Source organism: Alligator sinensis, unplaced genomic scaffold, assembly GCF_000455745.1.
Source record: "Alligator sinensis unplaced genomic scaffold, ASM45574v1 scaffold52_1, whole genome shotgun sequence".
Taxonomy (NCBI): domain Eukaryota; kingdom Metazoa; phylum Chordata; order Crocodylia; family Alligatoridae; genus Alligator; species Alligator sinensis.
In genome coordinates, this window is record NW_005842152.1 from 1,961,773 (window position 1) to 1,982,987 (window position 21,215).

Genomic DNA, 21,215 nt, shown 5'->3' on the forward strand with positions numbered 1-21,215 from the left:
CCTCTGACCCACGGTTTAAACTTTTCAATATACTCACCTTTAAAAAATCTAGAAAGGCAGGCTTAGTGGCACATGTTTTCTTGAGAATCCCCACTGCTGTACTGAAATTATTTACATATTCACTATAAGCATCTAGCACCATCGATTTAGAAAACTGAAACGGAGAAAAAGACAAACCTTAGTTGTTAAAAGAAATCCACCTGAAGACACACTTACATGGATTTTGTCAGCTAAGGATGTGGTCTTGTAAGAAGCAAAGTGCTCACAGGAAGGGCTAGGTATCATTAACCTATGAAGACCTTATTACTGGGGTAAAAAAACTCTGATGCAACATACAGACAGGTCTTAAAGTGTGTTAAGTCCAACAATTTGAAGACATAACTGTTGTGAATTTCATATGGAAGAAATCTGTTGGTCCATTTGTGTCACAGACTTACCCTAATGGATGCATGTGCTATGACAATAGCCAATGGCAATGATAACCATGAAACCATAATAGGACACCCAAACTGGTTGGAAGAGGGGTGGGAAGAGAGGTAAAGGAAGGGTGAGGAAGAGGGAGAGTCAGACAGAGAGAGAGAGAAATAATCTTTTAAAGTTTTTCTCCCCATGTATCCATTAACATGCATTTACTTACTGAAGCAACAAAGACATCTCCAATCATTTCAACAGAATCCCAGTCAGACACCCGACTGGCCAGTGCTATCTGAAACATTGAATGGCACTGAAGAATTTCTTTGATTCGATAAAAGACCATTTTGAGTTTCCTTTCACTCAGTAATTTTGGTTCCATTTCTGATAGGGGCTTCTCATATTGCTGCAGAGTGAAAGCAGATTTATACAAACATACTTTTAACACGAAGTAAAAGCTAGTAAGATCTTACTAACACTTAAAAGAAAACATACTGGATCTGATGCCTCTCCAAGGGTACTTGCAATATAGCTAATGACTTTCCAAACTATAAAAGGCCAAGAGATATTCAGGTACCTCTAGAATTCTTTTGAGAGCATCCACATAATTCTTCTCACTGTCAACCACAGAGCCCAAAATGTATCTTCTCACAACCTATTTAAAGATATAAAAAAAATACATCTAAAACTTTAAGTAGCTAACTACCTCCCTCATTTCCAAGACTTACTTAATGATTTATTATAACTGCTAGAGATCCTATAGACATTTGGTATTTGATACCTTTTCTTTTTGTTAACCCAGACAAATCACTTAACTTAGATAAAAATGTTAGCCCTTGTTCCCTTTATATTTACAAGGAAAATAGAATTGAGATTCTTAGACGCAATGAATGAATCACATTAAGGGTTAACCATAAAGTTATTAGGGTAATAACTCCTGTATTGAGATAAATTTCAACAAGAATACCCGAGTGAAACTATAATAAAATACATTCTGTAACCTTACATAAATTCAGGAAATGTACTGTCAATCTTAAAGTAATTACTCTTTAATAGTGTGTGCCTTATATAACCATTAAATATATCTTTTATTTATTGATTGTCACATGTTATAAGTTTATATTTGGGTCCTATTTCAAATGTATGTATGGCAAACTTCTATTCTAAGCACAGGTGAAAACAGAAACCTTCATTTCTTGATATACGGACAGAAGTTTTGAGTCAGATGCGATTTCACCCATTATATTTGTAAGTGTGAACCTATTCCGCCTCTCAGGTCATTGAAGAAAATAATCAAAACAGTGGATAGATCTTCCTCTAGTTCACTGCTTTTTTGGAACTTTATCTTTATGATAACGAGTATCAGGGACTCTGGCATGGTTAAACAGGACCACGCTTAGGCACCTAAATCCTTAGGTGCCTTACAGGCGGAATAAGATTGTGCCCTAGGGCTAGAAACAGAATTTACACATTAACCAGTGTAAATGATCCAAAACTAGTTCAAAGCTGTAACGCAACAAGTTCAGAACAGAAGCATACATAAGCCACTTTTAAAATGGCCAAAATCAGTTAAAGATAAACCTGGACAGATGCAGTATCAGACTGAACTGATCTAGGTTTAAATTGGTATTTCTACTTCTGTCTCAGATCCCCTCCAGATTCTAGTTAACTCATAGTCCCCCAGCATCCCATGATGCTTTGCACCTCCCCTGCAAGCCCCTCCTCACAGGGTGGGCAGGTGAGCCTTGGCCCAAAGACTGCTTCTACTGCAGGCATGTGGCTGCATTTCCAAAATCAAAAGTGAACGTCTGTTCACTTGTTTATTGGTTCAATCTATGCAGCTCAGACTAACCTGCAAAGATTGAATCAATTCAGCCTTGGGATTTTTCACTCAATGTACTTAGCTTAGGTGTCCTCTTCTCAGCATCAGCCTCCAAGTGTCACATTTTACTCTTTAAAATTTTAGGAACATACTAAGACTAATTTAAATGGATAAAAGCTCCTGATGGGGTCTTGAAAGTACAAAAGTTTACCAGTGAAAAAGTATTGAAATAGGTCAATGTTCTGTTCCAGGTATCTTGAAAGTATTAGTTTACAAGAAGGAAAAAAAATCTTATTCATTCATGTACAATTTGATGGAACTATGAGTTTTATGAGATATTACTTTCATTTAACCTTCTTCCAGAGCATATTGTGCTTTCTATGTTTTGTAGCTTTTACTACGTATAATAAAAGACATAATACTGCTTGCATATTGTAGCAGGACACTAAGGTGCCTGCTACTAGGAAAGCCAGGAAGGCTTGTCAGGTGCCGGTCGCTAAGGCAACAAAAGGGGGCTAATGGGTTATACCTGCCTAGCGGGCTGAAAGAAGGGGCAGGGCCTGGCCTATATAAACCACAGGCAGGAGGCCAGGCAGGGGGTTCCCTACCAGCAGCCAAGGCAGAAGGAGCTCCCTGCCAGAAAGAAAAGAGAAGCGGAGCTGAGATGCCAGAGCAGAGTTGGTCACCACTGGGTGACCGAGAACCCTGGTAAGCCTGAGCACAATTTAACTGGATGCTTATGTTTGCTTTGTAGCCCAGGGGCCTGTGTTTGTTGCAGGTTGTTTATCACCGGTGGGTTGGGAGAGGCTATAAGGGGATGGAGGAGGACTCATGGTAGAGTGAGGACCCCAGCCCCAGTGAGGGCACAGAGTTCAGGGGTACAAACCCCAGCTCCAGAGAAGAGCCTGTGAGAGGGGGCAGCCTTGCAGAAGGAAGAGCCCCAGTGAGAGGGGCAGCAATATGGAGAAGGCCCTAGTAAGAAGGATGGTGTACAGAGAAGGCCCCTAAGGCTTAGAGATACAGAACACCTGGAGCAGGAAAACTGTGGCCAAGTGGAAGAGAGGTAGCCTCTCTATAAAAAACACAGATATCATCAAAGTTGTGGCGGGCGAGAATAGGAGGGTGCAAGTCCAAAGCTTGGCACAGTAGAGGAGGCGACAGGGGCTAGCACGGTGACCCTGCCGTCCCTCCTGTTACACATCATTCTTTGTGTTATGCACAGGTCTACTTTATTTGTGTAATGCAGAAATCCATTCTACTAACATTTTTGCTACAATAGCAAGATGGGAGAACTAGGTCTTTTATCCCTTAAAATACTGTAACAGAATACTGTGATTAGTGAACTAAAACTAATTGAAACTAAGTAATTCCATCATCCTGCATTTCCAGACTCACAGAAGGATGTTGTACATAAAATAGACATAGTCAAGCAGGAACGAGTTTTAAACAGTATCTATTGTGCCACCTAGCGGCTGACAATTGCATATTCACAAAGAGAAGTGTGGTATAATAGCAGCATTGGAGTGATGTTGTAGTTGTGATGGTCTAGGAACTACACGAGGCAAGGATTTTTTTTTTAGGTGTTACCTTTTATTGGACTAACTGTATGGTTGGGATAAAGCTTGAGAAACTTTCAATGCAAGGCATGCTACACATGGGGTCTGAGGAGGGAAGCAAGCACAATTCAGCTCTACCCACTAAGAAGTGTGGGGAGAGCTGAAAAATTGGAAGAAATTCTCAGCTGTAGCACACAGACAATTAGGAGAAGAAAAGAAACTTGATTACTGGGAGATCAAAACCTATCAAAAGGGAGGAGGGTGATTATCACCTGTAGTATGTAGGAAGAAGTTCAGGAATTGGGTATATTACAGTGTACTCTAAAATCTATACAGGTGTTCAGGCCTTGGTTACTAGTATCCAGCCAATGTGAAGCATACAGTTGGTCCAATAAAAGAAATAATTCAAAATAATCCTTGCCCCTTGCACATGGTATAACTAGCACATGCTTAGAATATTACCAAGAGCCTATATATTGCTTCATTTTTTATTCACAAAGAAATGCCATAACACACACATGCATGATACACAATGAATATAATAACCTAAGCAAAAGAATACAATGGCCAAAAGAATGATACAAGCCTTACTTCCCCTCACTAATGACACTTCCAGTGTTTTATTCCAGACTATTCCTTTTTTTAAGTTATGGGACCATTCATTTACATCTGGACCATATAAATTTCTTCTTGATATCCACATAATCAAGACTTTGAAGGCATTAATATTATCCTTATTTCCCTTGTCACAAGGGGAGGGGGGGAAAGGTTCCTTTGAATTGGAGGCCACACTTCCCCTTATATTTATCCACCAGCAGATAGTCCCCAGAAAATTTTAATACTCCTTTTTCCAGAGAAAGGGCTCCCACTATACAAGGATTAGTTTCTTGTTAGTTTCTTATCTCCTCTGGCAGCGTGCAACTGCCAGCTTCCACCTGCCTGCTTCTATATTCCTCAGGTCACTCATCAAATTTCCTCTGCCAAATCAAGCTGAATTGAGCATGAATTTCCTCAGCCAGCTCAGTGTGGGCTATGCACTTGCTTATAGAGATGTGAATATAGAAATCATCTTTGCCACTTTCCTTCTATGGAGTAAAAACCTTTCTGTACAAGCACTGAAAAGGTGAGATCATGTAATACTGACATCCAAATACACCAAAATGAACTTAAATTCTACTTTTTAGTATACACAGATATCTTTCTCTTGGTATTACATAGACACCAATTATAATTTACAACAAATAAAGACCATTCTGTTGGATTTGGATATCTAAAAAGACAGAAACAGTACTGAGAATCTCCATCCTATTTTTATAAAGCAGGAAGAATTTGGGTTGATGATGGAGGCCTACTGGGTTTCTTAAAGTGAAACTGTATGATACTGGACAGATATTTATAATGTGTATTGGTGTCAAAGGGTCCTGATTAAGATACAGAGCCCTATTATATTAAACACTCTGTTACAAGTAGAAAACACAGCCTTAGACCACCAGCTGGTGACTTTCTTGACTTTCTAGGAATTAAGCTTAACTTTGAACAAGTTATTCCAGTTAGCTCTGACTTTAAGTGCTGGGTGTTCATTCTTTCATGGTGCTGACCAGCTCAGGAATGGACTACAACAGGAATTAAGAGTGCTTAGCATCTCCAAAAGTAGCTCATTTTCTTGCAACAAAGAGGCTTCCAAAACTATTCATTTCAGAGAGTGTATTTTCTTAGATAGTAAAGCATACTTCTAACCAGTCTGTTCATTTACAAGGCTTTGTTTAACTGGTCTTCATAGCACACAACAGCCAGAGCATTTCAGCCAGAAATAGCAATATCTCTCTTTTACAGTGCTGCACATAATTACTATATTTTTCCAAAACAGGAGAAGTGTCAATGGTGCAGCCAATACTCTAAACTTAAAATGGAGAAACAGGAGCACTGGTAATATCTCTTCATCCAACAGCAATGTTTTGCATACCCCCAATTCCCTGCCCTCCCCCCACCCTCTGCCCCAGCCCTACTCTTAGGACACACACATGTGTATTTCATTCAAAGCTATTCATTTTAATTTAACTTTAATTTTTAATATTTCCTATATTTTATCACATATCCTAATTCATCTTAAATTTCAACCCAAATCCAAAAGGAATAAACTGAATACTATTAGTACTGAAGTGACGGGGGAAAGAAACAGACACAAGTCCAGATTCCAGAACCCACGTACCTGTTGCTGTGATAATCCTTCAGGCATAGGAGTCATAATTGCTTCTGTATGCATACAGTCTACATCAATGAATAAATGTAATTCATCTTCTTCCAGACAGGGTGATCTATGATCTATAAATAATTAAAGTGTCAGTTTATATATAAGTATATAAATATATATAATTTGAACTCTCATGAACTCATGATTCTATGTAAAAGGAAGGTGCCAGTAATATACAAATGCAGCTCCATCAGTGACAATACCAGGGTTGCTGGTGGTGTTACCCTGACAGACACCCTCCACATGTGCAGGTATAAGCCCAATGGAATCTTATGTGCTATTCATAAATCAGATCCCATTGTGCCTTAATGTTAGTGCAGGGGAGGCCCGATCTTGCGGTCCCCCTGCACCAGCAAGAAGCAAGCTCTCGAAGCTTGGAGCCCCCTCATGCCATGCACCCCCATGACTGGGAGAGTGGGATGATCACAGCCACACCCTGTGGCTGCCAAGACTCAGCTAGGTCCAGACACTGGGAAGCATGCTGTGGCAATCCAGCATCTGCAGCTGTGGGATGCTGAGACCCAGCAGCTGCGGGGTGCTACCAGGATCTACAGAGCAGGCTTAAGTCCCCAGCAGTTGCAAGACTTGCAGTCCCAAATGGGCACAGTGCACCCCTGCTACACATGCCAATTAAAGCTCAATAGCAACCAGCTATAAAGTTAGTACACATTTTAGAGGTCTACCTTTATAGCTTGTTGGAGTTTTTTTATGGCTTGATAGTGACTTTGCATGTGTAGCTTGTCTTAAGATAATTGTACAATTAACTAGCTAATTGTGTGATACCTGTAACATGTAGAGGGGGCCATGGAGGCATGTTAATGGTATAGTAAGTGTGAGAGTATTCTGGAAAACAAAAAGTACAAATAGTAGGTCTACTTCTCAGCCCAACATACAGCATATAACATCTGGAAACAGAGCAGGTCTGGCTCAAGAGGATCCAGTTATGCAACAAACTTCCAGGAAATTTAGTGAATCTACCATCTGAACCTTTTAAAAATGCTTTAAAATCTCCCTCTTCAGAAAAATACTTTCTACCACAGTTCCAGGAAATAAATAAACCTAAGTAAATCAACTAACCAAAACAGAATTCTAGCAATTTTTTCCCCGCTCTTAAAATGGAAGAAGGCTGAAACTCCCTATATGCTTTGCTATTACTACTGATTTTATGTAAGAAGCACTTAGAAAATACAGTGATAGGTGGCAGTATACAGACAGGTATTAGTAAAGCAATGGTACAGAAAGCAAAGTATAAGCAAGGAGGTCTTAGAAAAAGCAAATTCTTAAAGTATTTTAGATAATGAGATCTATGTAAACACGTAAGGAATCTGAAAAACCAGTCAATTCTTTACCAGTTCCCTGCTGACTAGGTAGCAGACTGAGGCCTCAAACAGTCCACACATGGGAATGCCCTAGTACAGAGCTAACATAGCCCTAAGAGATCCAAGTACAATGTATTCAAGATATCCTGACAAAGGCCAAATAGCAAATCTTTCTTTCCAATAAATATGGATGCAGAGCAAAGTTTTACTTTTATAAGCAAGGAAGCTTGTGCATGTCCTCTGCCATTGCGATAGTACTGAAATGCCAATGTTCAGGAACCATTTAGTGTCCACACAAGGACACTACCGTGTCTACATCAGTCTTTCCTTCCTTGCAACTGTAACAATTCTTTTCTGGCACCTTGAGTGATGCGACAGACTAGCTCCCAGAACTTACTCTGGATAAGGATACACTTGAATTCATGAAGATATTCCCGTTCCAAAATATATCTTGATGGTCTGCTGCCGAGTACAGCTTTGTCTTTGTCTCTGTTAGTTTCCCTCAAAGATCCTAAGTTTTCCTCTAAGATGTAATGGTCAGTAGCATAACAATGGGTGGGCGAGAGGGGCATGAGCCCTTGGCACTGCCTAAAGGTAGTTGCTCCACTCTCATATCACCCACATCCAAACCCTGCACCTTTCCTCCACAGACTGCATCTCCAGCTCAGTGTTTTCTTTACCATTGAAAATCAGTGTTCAAATGACTGCTCAACACACCCTCAAATGGCACAAGAGATTCCCCTCTTCCCCCTTGCAGAATCATAGAAAATGCGGGTTGGAAGGGATCTCCGGTCATCTAGTCCAACCACCTACTCAAAGCAGGACCAGCTCCAAGTAGATCACCCCAGCCAGGGCTTTGACTAGCCAGGTCTTAGAAACCTCCAAGGGTAGAGATCTCTCTGTGTAACCTGTTCCAGTGTTTTATTACCCTCCTAGTGAGAGAGTTTTTTCCTAATATCTAACCTAAACCTCCCTTGTTGAAGCAGAGTCCTTGTTATCTACTATTACTGAGAACAATCTGCTCCATCCTCTTTGGAACCACGTATCAGATAACTGAAGACTACTATTAAATCTCCTCTCAGTCTTCTCTTCTCCAGACTAAATAAACCCAGGTTCCCTCAGCCTCTTCTCGTAAGTCATGTGCCCCCACCCCCTAACCATTTCTGATGCCCTCTGCTGGACTCTCCAATTTGTCTACATCCTTTCTGTAGTGGGGGGCCCATAACTGAACACAGTACTCTAGATGTGGCCTCACCAGTGCTGAAGAGAAGGGAAAAAAAATCACTTCCCTTGATCTGATGAAAACACTCCTACCAATGCAGTGTGGTATGCTGTTAGCCTTCTTCACAACAAGGGCTGTTTGCTCATATTCAGCTTAGTGTCCACTGTAACCTCCAGGTCCTTTTCTGCAGAACTGCTGCTTAGCCAGTCAGTCCCCAGCCTGTACTGGTATATAGGGTTGTTCCATCCAAAGTGCAAGACTTTGCATTTCTCTTTATTGAACCTCATGAGATTTCTTTTGGTCTAATTCTCCAATTTGTCAAGTTCACTTTGAATCCCAGCCCTACCCTCCAGCATGTCTACTACTCCCCTCAGCTTGGTGTCATCTACAAACTTGCTGAGGGTACACTCCATCTTCCAGGTTACTGGTGAAAACACTGAATAAAACCAGCCCCATGATTGACCCATGGGGCACTCCACTTGATCCTGGCTGACAACTAGACATCAAGCCATTGACTACTACCCTCTGAGCCTGATGATCCAGCTAGTTTTCCATCTGTGTTAAAGTTCATTCATCCAACCTGTACTTCCTTAGCTTGCTTGGGAGAATGTTGTGGTAGACTGTATCAAAAGCCTTACTAAAGTAAAGAATCAATCTGCCGTCCCAGTACTGGCTTGTTACATCTTGGATGGTAGTGGTACTGCAAGACTTCAGTGTTTCTCTCTCACCATCCAATACAATGAAAGTCAGCTTTCATCAAATTATCAAACAATGAGGTGAGACAGTTTACTTCTGTGTTTAATACAAAAAACATCAAGGGCTATTGCTGATTATTTAAGAGTCCTCAGTGCCTGCAGTTGCACAGAGAATTTAAGGCATAACAGCTAGTTTAAGGTGTAGATTTTTTCAGTTTCTTCAGCAGCTGACTGACATTCTGGAGTTTCTAGAAGGATAGAAGTGGGAAAACAGTCCTTTACCATAATTCCCATGTTACCATTGGCCCTACAGCATATGAACATTGAGGTGTCACTGCTCCATGTTTTAAAAAAAAAAAAAAAAAAAAAAAAAAAAATTGTCATGGCTATGGAAGTTTTATATTCCAAAAGCCTATCTCAGTATTCCAGGATTTCCTAGGTTCTCATGGTTACATCCAAAATCTTAAAACAATCATAGATCTGCTAGACCCCAAACTGTCAAGTATGCTTTCAACACAAATTTGATTTCATATACCCACAACCCTATTGGTAATAAGCAACAGGCTAAGACACCTGATACAACCTGGTGTTTTGCAGAGTGTCTTACATGATTTCTTGAGCTTGTTTTACTAATATGACATGTAGTCTCTATGTAAAGGTAATATCAAGCTCTATTTTGGCTTATTGCTCTTGTGCCTTGTGGTATCCAATATAAAATGTATTTCTTATATGTTACAATAGGGTCAGAACTGCACAATATAATAATTACTTTCACATATTAAACAATGAGTTTCTTGGCACTGAGATGAAAAACAATAAGTGGCTTAGAATTAACTTTTGACTTGAGTTGTTTATTGTATCCCTTAAAATTACATTTTAAAAGAAGTTTGAAATCTAGTTAGTCAAACTATTGGTGGGAGGGAAGACAGAATATTGGATTACTGAATTTCCATGTCTGAAAGGGTGAACATGTCCTCCTGGTCTTTACAAAATGTTCCTGGTTTTTTTGTTTTTGTTTTTTTGTTTTTTGTTTTTTTTGTCTGGAAAATGCACACTTCTGCAGAGCAGGAAGTTACTGGCATAACATGAGCTCCCCAGCTTGGAATCCAATAGGTGACTTACGTGAATAGCCAAAGAGGTAGCTGTACTTAAGTATGTTTTGAGAACACAGATTTGTCTTTAGTGTTTCAACGTACAGGAGTCCCTTAGGCTGAGTAAAGAAGCTGACAGGAGAAACTGCAGAAAGCTCTGACAACGAGGTCAGAGGGAGAAATTGCTTTTGAACCTGCGGAAGCTGGCTAAGGACTGCATCCTTGGATTTAAGGTCTACAGGTTACTCTTCCGGTATTTTGTTTGTTTATTCTGATTTCTTATGCTTGCTCTTGTTTTTTGTTTTTTTTATAATATATCCTTTTTAAAAGACTGTTTTACAAACAATTTGTTGTCTGCAATACTTATGATGCAAGAGTATTTGACCATACAGGCTTACCCATTCTATGGAATAGGCAAGGTGGGGAAGCACCCTGGAACCGTCTCTCAAAGGTGCATCCCAGCTACATCCAGAGCTAGAGCATATCATACAGTCACCTAACAATCAACTTTTAAAGAGTAACTTTAATAAAACCCATTCAGTACACACCTTGAGAAATAAAGGATTTGGTCCTAATGAATGAACGACCCTTCTTCACAGCTGCTTTAGTCTTTTCAAGTCCATCTTTGGTACCTTCTCTAGCAGCCCTCATGAGTTTTTGCATCTGCAAAAGAGCAAAAAATACATTCTACACATTCAGTGAATAATAAAAGTAAAACAGAACATACTGTAGCAGAATGCTGCTTTAAAAACATTAATCTTTAAAGAACATTGTCAAGTAATTCAGGGCTGAATATGGCCATCGTCTTAGAGAACACAGTAATCTAGTATCTAGTAACAGAGGTTGGACCTTAAATATGAGCTTTTTTCCTCCGCCTTTTTTTGGGGGTGGGGGGAATAAAATCCTAGTAAGAATGTCAGTTTTCTGGATCTATTTTGGAAGCAAATCTGAGACGGCAGAAATTCTACAAAAACTTAAACCTTTTGAGTCAGCGTAAAATCTCAGGACTTAAGCTTAATATAATACTTAGCTATCCAGGATGGTAAGTGCTGGGAACAGGTCACACACGGTTAGTGCTGGGAACCTGATATCTGGCTCTTGTTCATCTTCAAATGGAAATTGCTAATTTGATACGATACATAATCTGATCTGAAGAGTGCCTTCTTGATACAGTTCTAATGAATTACATTCTCCAATAAACACTCTTAAAAATAAGAAAAGTTTAATAAGGCCTATATTTTTTTTAAAAAACTGTTATGCTATATTTTACGCATCATATAAAAAGTGCACCATTTGTGTAAGCCCAAGATGCATACTCGTCAGTCCAGGGGTTTTCAACCTTTTTTAGTCTAAGCACCCCTGGTGGCCAGGCGCTGAGTGGGAGAGGCATGACCAAACACCAGGAGGTGGGGGGCAGCATATGGCCAGATGCCAAGCCAGGGAAGCGGGCAGTGCATGGCCAGACATGGAGCAGGGAGGTGGGGACAGCATGTGGGTGGGCAGGGATGGAGTGCCACCACCTGCCAGGAGCAGGGCTAGTGGGGGGGTGGGGTGGGAAAGCTCACCGGACTGGTGTGTGGTAGCATCAGCCACCGCGTGCAGGCTTTCCCACACCGCAGAGAGGCGCCGCTACCCTCACCTCGCCCCAGCACTGCTCCTGGGATGCAGCAGCGCTCTGTCCCTGCTCACCCATGCGTATCCCCTAGGATCGGTCCAAGTTCCCCCAGGGGTACACATACCCCCTGCTGACAACCCCTGCGCTAGTCATATTCCATTAAAAAGAAAAAAGAAAGCCGACTCCGTGCCCTCCCTTTACTAAATGCAGCCACAGCAAAAAATTAGTGCTGCTGTCAGAACTGTGCTGACAACATAAATTAAACTAGGGCACAAACAAAAAGGTATCTTGCTGAGATAAGGCAATTTCAGTATTTAAGCTCAAGCTGTTATAAAAAAAACAAACAAACAAACAAAAAAAAACAACCTTTCTGGCTCTATTCAAGACACTTGATCCTGAAATCTGATCAGTGCAGGCAGACCCTTATGCCCAGGTTGATCTCATGGATGTCAAATGGGGCTTCACCAGGGTCTGCAGTAATGAGTCAGAATGGAAGATGCCTCAGTCATTAAGGAAAGATAATGTCTTATTTGATACTCTGAAAAGTGTTCCAGAGAACAGGCACTATAAAAGTCCTTGACAATGTTCTTTTTAAGACAAACTGTACAATAATCCAGCACACACAGAAATAATTAGATAGAAAGTTATTGTCTATTTTTTCTATTCAACCTTCTGTTTAAAAAGAAAGATAACATTGTCCGTGCTTGAAAAACAATAATTTAATATGTAGCTTGTTACAAAAATTAACTACACTACCTTCAGCTCATGTTTTTGCTTTAGTTGCTGAATCTCTACTGCTCCCACAGTGTTTGCCATCAAATCTTTCATCTTTTTCTCATAGTGCTCCTTTAAACGGGTTAGGTCATGAGAAAGCTATAGTGTATAAAAAGATACAATCTTTTCAAAAAGCCTGTAGTGCAAACTTAACACTGAAGTACTCGAACAGTATTATGCATGCTGGTCAGTCTCCCTGTCATCATCTAGACCGCAGAGAGGATGTCAACCTATGGGCCACTAGCTGGATCCAGCCTGTAAAAGTATGATCTGGCTTGTGTTTTAAGGACAACTGGCTGATTCCCTGCTTCTGGCTAATCCAGCCCGCATTTTGCCAACAACCACCTGATCCCAGCTGCCACTCCAGCCATCTGAGCTCTGCACAGGAAGGCTATTCTTACATACCCCCTCAACCCCACTATAGCCTGGGCTCACTATCACTGTCAAATTAGCCGCTCCAAATCCTTGCTCACCACAAGGATTTGAGAGAAGTGGAGGGGGAGAAAAGGAACACAGGTGGCTGGAGTGGCAGCCAGGGACCGACTACCCATGGCAATGCCTAAGTTGCAAGAGGCAACCCTCCCTTAGTAAAAAGTTGCCAAGCCCAAAATTAGGAGACCACCCACATGGTGACTTGACTTTCTAGCTGGGTGTCTCTGCATCACTGCATTTACTGTAGTGAGCTGCATGGGCACTACGCAGTCCATCAGCAAGTGCTTTACTTAGGAAGGGGGCTTCCTTCAGTATGAAGTAGGAGTTGTTTCAAGCTCATCAAAATTACTGTGCATCCTTTTTTAAAATGTATTTATAAGCAAAGCAATAGTAAGGATGGTCTGCTAGGGAAGGAGTACTTCTAATGACTGATTCCTGACATATATATGGTTCCCACCTCTACCACAGATTCACTGTATGACCTTGGGAAAGCTTCAGAATCATTTGGTGCAAAAATATCCCCATTTGTGATGGTGACAATGCAACCTGGGGTGCTATGAGGCTTATGAATCAATATTTGTGAAGCACTTTGAGAACCTCATATGAAAGGACATATGAAAGAAATCATTCAATGCACCACACAGTGAAAAATCCAGTGGAAAGCATCACAGACCAACATCTCTAGTATTGCTAGAACAGAATCAATGTAATAAAAAAAAAAAAAAATACCCACCAAGTTGTAAAAAGAGCCAATTTAGCTCTCAGCTATACCATTATAGTCCAAGATGTGATTGGGACCATTAGAATTACTCTAGCCCTACACCAGCATAACTCATGAACTACAGGACTGTCAACAGACATGGAAAAAAAAAAAAAAAAAAAAAAAACCCATGCTTTACTGAAGAGGCAACGCATTAGTTTGACCTGGCTCTGCAGCGTCTATATAGATCACACACTTCAGTGGGGCTTTTTTGCATTCAACATCAAAAAAGCCTTGCTGAAGCATCAGATCTATACAGAGGTTGGGCAAGCTGGGTCCAACTACTGTGATGCCTCTTCCAGGTATGTGCTGGACTTAGCATAGGGGCACATGGAGCTTAAAGTAAAGCTCCATTTTTTAATTTATTTTTTTTACGTTTGTAAGCAGCCTAGGTGCTTTATTTTGCAAGTGCTCCAACATCTGTCCCCATCCCCAGGGAAAAAAAAACATTAAAAAAACACAAGGTTGACAGTGTGCCGTAATTGATTCTCACCCAACGTCTAACACCAAAGTTGTAGTTCAGACATCCCAATGGGCGCAGTCTTAAAAATGGATAATTAAGGACCCTTCTCCCCTGCAGGCATATAAGGACCACAGAAGGGAAAGTATTCTGACAGTATTACAATACACATCAAAGCAAAGTTACTTTCTTCCCCACCCCAGGCAATAGCAAGGTAACAGGAGTGATGAGGAATCAAGTGGGGCAGAGATTTATAAATAGATGAATGCGAGTGAAATGGCTAGTAAATGAAATGTGAGTGAGGCATGCAGCCATATTAAAGACCTAAGCACTTAAAGAGTATAGCTACACTGTTATGATAGTGTAAGAGTGATATTGTAGCCATGATGGGCATTTTTACACATGCTCCAGGGCTGGGAAGGGGGCCTCTTTAATTAGAGCAGATCCAAGAGCCGCTCTAATTAAAGAGCCCAGTGTCTCACGTATCAGCATCCCTGCCCTTAAAAATGGTGGCACTGAATGAGCTTTAGTTAAAGCACCCCTGTCACTATTCTGAAGCCCAGGGACACTGATGTAGAGGCTGCTGGAGCGTGCTAATTGGCACGCTCCAGCAAACTCAGTTAATTGAATCTGCTCCAATACGCTATAATTACAGCATGTCATAGTTTCATAGTTTTAGGGTCGGAAGGGACCTAATAGATCTTCTAGCCCGCCCCCCCGCCAGGGCGGGAGAACAACCCAAAAAAACCAAACAAACAAACCCTAAAAACAAAAACGGGACTCAAATGAGTCCAGCCAGGTAAGTATCCAGCCTCTTCTTAAAGATCCCCAGGGTAGGGGCCAGCACCACCTCCCTTGGAAGTTGGTTCCAGCTCCTAGCCGCCCTAACTGTGAAGTAGTTTTTTCGGATGTCCAATCTGTACCTCCTCTCCATCAACTTGTGCCCATTACTCCTTGTTATGCCAGCGGGGGCTAGGGGAAACAGCGTCTCCCCCAAACCCTTCTGGTTCCCCCTAGTGAGTTTATAGACGGTCACCAGGTCCCCCCTCAGCCTTCTCTTGTGGAGGCTGAATAGGTTCAAGTCCCGCAGTCTCTCACTGTAGGGTCTGCCCTGTTGTCCCCGGATCATGCGGGTGGCCCTCCTCTGGACCCTCTCCATGTTGTCCACATCCCTCCTGAAATGGGGCGCACAGAACTGGACACAATACTCCAGCTGCGGCCTGACCAGCGTCGCATAGAGGGGGAGGATCACCTCCCTGGCTCTACTCGAGATGCACCTGTGGATGCACGACAAGGTCCGGTTAGCCCTGCCAACCATGACCTCGCATTGTCGGCCCATGTTCATCTTGGAGTCAATAATGACACCAAGATCCCTTTCCGCCTCCGTGCTCTCAAGTAGGGAGCTCCCCATCGTATAAGTGTGCTGCTGGTTCCTACTACCCAAGTGCAGCACCCTGCACTTGTCCGTATTGAAACACATCCTGTTCCTGTTTGCCCACCCCTGTAACCTATCCAGATCCTTCTGCAATCTCTCTCTCCCTGCTAGCGTGCTCACCTCCCCCCAAATTTTGGTGTCATCAGCGAATTTAAACAGGTTGCTTTCCACCCCAACATCAAGATCGCTGATGAAGAAATTGAACAGCGCAGGCCCCAGGACCGAGCCCTGGGGGACTCCACTACCCACCTCCCCCCAAGTCGAGTATGATCCATCCACCACTACCCTCTGAGTGCGACCCTTCAGCCAATCTGCAATCCATCTGACGGTGTAGGCATCTATGCCACAGTTGCCTAGTTTATTAATTAGGATGGGGTGAGAGACGGTGTCAAAGGCCTTGCTGAAGTCCAGAAAGACTACATCCACCGTGACACCTGCGTCCATGGCCTTTGTGACCTGATCATAAAAGGCGATCAGGTTGGTCTGACATGATCTCCCCCTAATAAATCCATGCTGATTGCCCCTGAGCATCATTTCTGATGCCGGCCCATCACAAATGTCAGAAAAGCCTCCCCACACATCTGTTAAGTACACAGTCAAAAAGCCCAAGCTAAATTGATTCAGTCTTTGCAGGTTAATCTAAGCTATATAGACTGAAGCAATAAACAAGTGAACAGCCATTCACTTTTGATTCCAGAAATGCAGCCACATGCCAGAAGCCCGGGGCACTAGAGAATGCCTCCCTGCTCAGCTGGAGCAGGCAGATTGGGCCAAGGCTAACCTGCCCACCCTGTGAGGGGGAGTTTGCATGGGAGCTACAAAGCATTGTGGGATGCCGGGGGACTGAGTTAGCTTGAATCTGGAGGGATTCTGGGACAAAAATTCAATAAACCAAGTTAAGCTAAATCAGTTGCGTCTGATATTACATCCATCTAGGTTTATCTTAAGCTGGTTTTGACCATCTTGAAAGCAGTTTATGTGCACTGAATTTCTGTTGTGTTACATATTTAAACTGGTTTCTGATCCCTTACACCAGTTTATGTGTAATTTCTATCCCTAGCCCTACAGGTACCTGATGGTCCAGAAGTTATATTTTAGGTTGTGGATTTTCCATGGAAAGCAGGTATAGTTTTCCAATTTTCCATTGAATTTCTGGACCATCAGGTGCCTACAATATCCCTCATATAGTACTGTAATATGCAAGGCATGAAAGATATTAAAATCGACTGCTGTCTATGGAAAATTCACCATGTAAAAATAAAAGAAGCCAGACTACGCAGTGGCAACACAGCTGGTGCAATAAAAGTTATCACCCAAAGAAATCCTTGTTTCTCTATATTGTTAAGCAATTAAAAAGCCCATTTTTTCCTGTCCTCCTCAGCCTCTCTCTTTTCTATTTCTCTTTATTGTTTCTTTGCCACTTCCTGTCCCCATACCACTTGTCCAGTTCCCTCCATTCCCAGCAGACTACTCAGTTCCTCCTGTTCCTTCATCCTAATGCACACTCCTCTGGACTGCTTACTTCAAGACTGGGAAGCATGGTTTCATGCCAGTTCCTAACCAGGAATCAGGTTGTTTCTGGCTTCTAATCAGGTTTACTCCTCCCAAGTCAACCTCTCTCAGGCTTCTACCCCAGCAGAAGCTTTTACTTTCTCCACTCCTGATAGCTGTTCACCCCTTTCACACTCAAACCCAGTGTATATTTACAACACTGGAAAAATACTTTAAACCTTGATCTGTGCATGTGTGTATATATCCCTGTATGACTGCAAAACAGTAAAGGGGAGGAAAGAGTCAAAATATCCTGTTACTTAAAGATACATATACCCACTGGCAGAGCATTTCTTAACTTCAACATAAAAATATCCATCCTGGTTCAGGAACGCTTCAGTTATTATTCATAGACTCACAGAAGTCAGGTCAGAAGGGACCTTGTAGATCTTCAAGTCTGACCCCCTGCCTGGGCAGGAGGAAAACTGGGCTCAAATGACCCCAGCCAGGTAGGCATCGAGCCGCTTCTTAAAGCCCCCCAGGGTAGGAGCCAGCACCACTTCCCTTGGAAGATGGTTCCAGATCCTAGCCCCCCTAACTGTGAAGTAGTTCCTATGGATGTCTAATCTGAACCTACTCTCCAACAACTTGTGGCCGTTATTCCTTGTTATCCCGGCGGGCGCTAGGGGAAACAAGGTCTCCCCCAAACCCTTCTGGTCCCCCCTAGTGAGTTTATAGATGGTCACCAGGTCCCCCCTCAGCCTTCTCTTATGAAGGCTGAACAGGTTCAGGTCCCGTAGCCTCTCATTGTAGGGTCTGACCTGCTGTCCCCAGATCATGTGGGTGGCCCTCCTCTGGACCCTCTCAATGTTGTCCACATCCCTCTTGAAGCAGGGTGCCCAGAACTGGACACAGTACTCCAGCTGTGGCCTGACCAGTGTCACGTAGAGGGGGAGGATCACCTCCTTGGCCCTACTTGAGATGCACCTGTGGATGTATGATAGGGTCCAGTTAGCCCTGCTGACCGTGACCTTGCATTGTCAAATCATGTTCATCTTGGGAGTCAATGATGAACATGAGATCCAAGATGACTCCAAGATCCCTTTCTGCCTCCATGCTCTCAGGAAGGGAGTTTCCCATCTTATAAGTGTGCTGCTGGTTACTAATGCCCAAGTGCAGCACCCTGCACTTGTCAGTACTGAAACACATCCTGTTTTTGTTAGCCCACCCTTGCAACCTATCCAGGTCTTTCTGCAGTCTTTCCCTCCCTACTAGCATGCCCACCTCACCCCAAATTTTGGTATCATCAGCAAATTTGAACAGGTTGCTTTTAACCCGTTGTCCAAATTGCTGATAAAGAAATTGAACTGTGCGGGCCCAAGGTCCGAGCCCTGGAGGACTCCGCTGCCCACTTCCCCCCAGGTCAAATATGACCCGTCCACCCCCCCCCTGAGTACGACCCTTCAGCCAATTTGCAATCCATCTGACTGTGTAGGCATCGATGCCACAGTCACCTAGTTTTTTAATGAGGATGGGGTGGGAGACAGTGTCAAAGGCCTTGCTGAAGTCCAGAAAGACTACATCCACGGCAACACCTGCATCCAATGCTTTTGTGACCTGATTGTAAAAGGCTAATTGCTTAAGCTTGTTTCAGTTTAGGGAAAAAAAACAAAGAGCACTTAACGAGAAATCTGTTTATTAAATAGTCCTCCTGTTAACTACTCCATCTTTGCTTCCTGAACACGTGTGGAAGGAATTCTACAGGCAGAGTGTTTGGGGGGTGATGGATGGTGAAGGGAAATGGAGAGTAAAGCTTTTATTTATGCTGAGTCAAGAAAGTAGTACAATTCAAAATACAGGTTCTGTAGGATGATGGTGTTTTATAATGGGGTGGGGGGAGAGGTTATCTTCTCCTGGGTGAGTAATTTTTACTTCCCTAATTTTGAATTCTTGTGAACATTTTCTTTGAAAGTACAGTACAATAGAGTTTGAAGATGATGATGTAAGAAAATGAGCAGCGGAAAGGCAGAATCAAAGCAAAACTATTTAAAATTTAAGTAAATAACAACCAGAGCCACAGCAGGAAGGAAAAACAGCAGAGTAATGGAGAGAGAACTTGCTACAAACATACAGACAAGATGCGTAGACTAAATTCTCAGTCAACAACATATCCCATTTGTGCATCTCTGTCAAGCTGCCCTCAGTTCTGGGTCTATACTCTTCCCTTCTGACCACCTGGCCAGAAACTGCTGGAGTGCTCTGCTGCTGAATCTTGGCTCTGAAACACGTCCTAGAGAACAACTACCAGCAGAAGCCCTGAAGGTGCTCTAACCTAACTACAGATACTGAAGTCACCCTTGACTGCCTCTAGGCTCAATGGAGAACAAAGGTATCAGCCCAAAAGATCAGGACCTACACATATTATATACAGACCAGCCACCTGGCTCTCTTCTGGATGAATCTTAGATCCCTAATACATGGCAGCTTCAAAAAAAAAAAAAAAAAAATCCTTGGGGATTTTAAAGCTCAAATGACCTCTGAACAACAAATGTATTATATACAGATAAGGGTTTAAAATCCTAACAGGAAGGGAAAATGCTTGCAGACTTGCTAGTTTTATGAATTCTGCAAACTTGTTAATGAAAATCACAAATGCCACCTCAGCCACCCACTTATATTCTTCAGACTGTTGTCCATATTCATTTGCTGCTTGCCATATGTCAGCAGCTGCGGGGATAGAAAAAGATCAGGAACAGCCCACCACAAGAAAACAATCAATTTTCTTTCCAGTCTGCAGACTTGATTCCTCTTTTAATGTTTTCATTAGTTCTTTATCCTGTTACATATTGTCTTCAGTGCTAATTCCCTTATTGTTTTGTGGCTCATTTTATTAAAAAAAAGTTTTGGAATTTGGAAACTAGGTTCACGAGAAGGCATGGGGACACATATGGGGACAGATAAAGCTGAACAGAAAGGTAATCAGAAACATGGAGTAAGGAAAAGAACTGCTGTGGGTTACATACATGTCTCTTGTGGTTGCCTCGCAAAAAGGAGCTGGGAACTCCATTCTTACACTCGGAGTCACTTTGTTCTTCATAGCTTTCAAACTCACTCGAACTCCATCCATAGTCTAGAGAGCTGTTTCCACCATCGTCACCATTCTCAACATCATCATAAATCATTTCCTCTACATGCATTTAACACCAAAATACAAAAGAATATACAATATTTTAATTACACTACTAATAAGTTCCTATTTAATTCCAAAGATCTTGTTCACTGCGTATTACAGACCAGAGCTAGTGCAATGTAGCAAGACCATTCACAGCTCTCAAGCAACCAGGCAGATCTTTCTCTGATGTGGCCAACTGTATGAAGCAGTATACCTAGCTAATACACTGGGCATAAATCTTGCCTCCTAAGGATGACCCTTTCAAAGAAGAGTATGCCACTACTTTGCTATCCTTCCTGGCTTGTTTGCAGGTGGTAAAACAGGATTTAACCCTATATGATTTATTTGAAATGCATTTAGTTAGGGGACAGACTTTATACATACAAGAGTCAAACTATCATTTTAAGCAATAAGAAGTAGCTAAAGTATAGTAGGGCCCATGCTCCAAAATGGTTATGTTATGATCTAATAATTTTCTTAATGACACTTGCACTCAATAATTAGATTCTGTCAAAAAAAATTCAAGTATCATCTGACATAAACTCAAGAGCTCACTAAGAGTAGTTAAGGACTCAGTAAGTACAATAAGAGCTCAAATCATTAACCCTTTTTCATGTCACTGTCCAAGTAACTCAAATCAAACCACTAGAGCTGAAAGCTAGGGCTGAATGAAAAGGTTTCCAAAATTGCTTATTGAAAAAGTTGTTAT

General features: G+C 42.0%; 1 protein-coding gene across 9 annotated transcripts in view; it reads right to left on the reverse strand.

The window, feature by feature from the left end:
- ARHGEF10 (Rho guanine nucleotide exchange factor 10) overlaps positions 1-21,215 on the reverse strand; it is a 197,201-nt gene that overhangs the window by 105,941 nt on the left and 70,045 nt on the right. For 6 of the 9 annotated variants that reach the window (XR_003094503.1, XM_025206351.1, XM_025206348.1 and 3 more), the window contains 7 exons: positions 20,358-20,521; positions 12,739-12,855; positions 10,916-11,054; positions 5,999-6,111; positions 989-1,066; positions 638-817; positions 38-154 (listed from right to left, as the gene is read on the reverse strand). Coding sequence is in view for 8 of the 9 variants with exons in the window: in XM_025206351.1 (XP_025062136.1) it covers positions 38-154; positions 638-817; positions 989-1,066; positions 5,999-6,111; positions 10,916-11,054; positions 12,739-12,855; positions 20,358-20,521 (908 nt within the window). In the remaining variant the exon portion in view is untranslated. The remainder of the gene's footprint in view (positions 1-37; positions 155-637; positions 818-988; positions 1,067-5,998; positions 6,112-10,915; positions 11,055-12,738; positions 12,856-20,357; positions 20,522-21,215) is intronic. The other 3 variants (XM_025206346.1, XM_025206347.1, XM_025206349.1) reach the window with 3 other exon arrangements.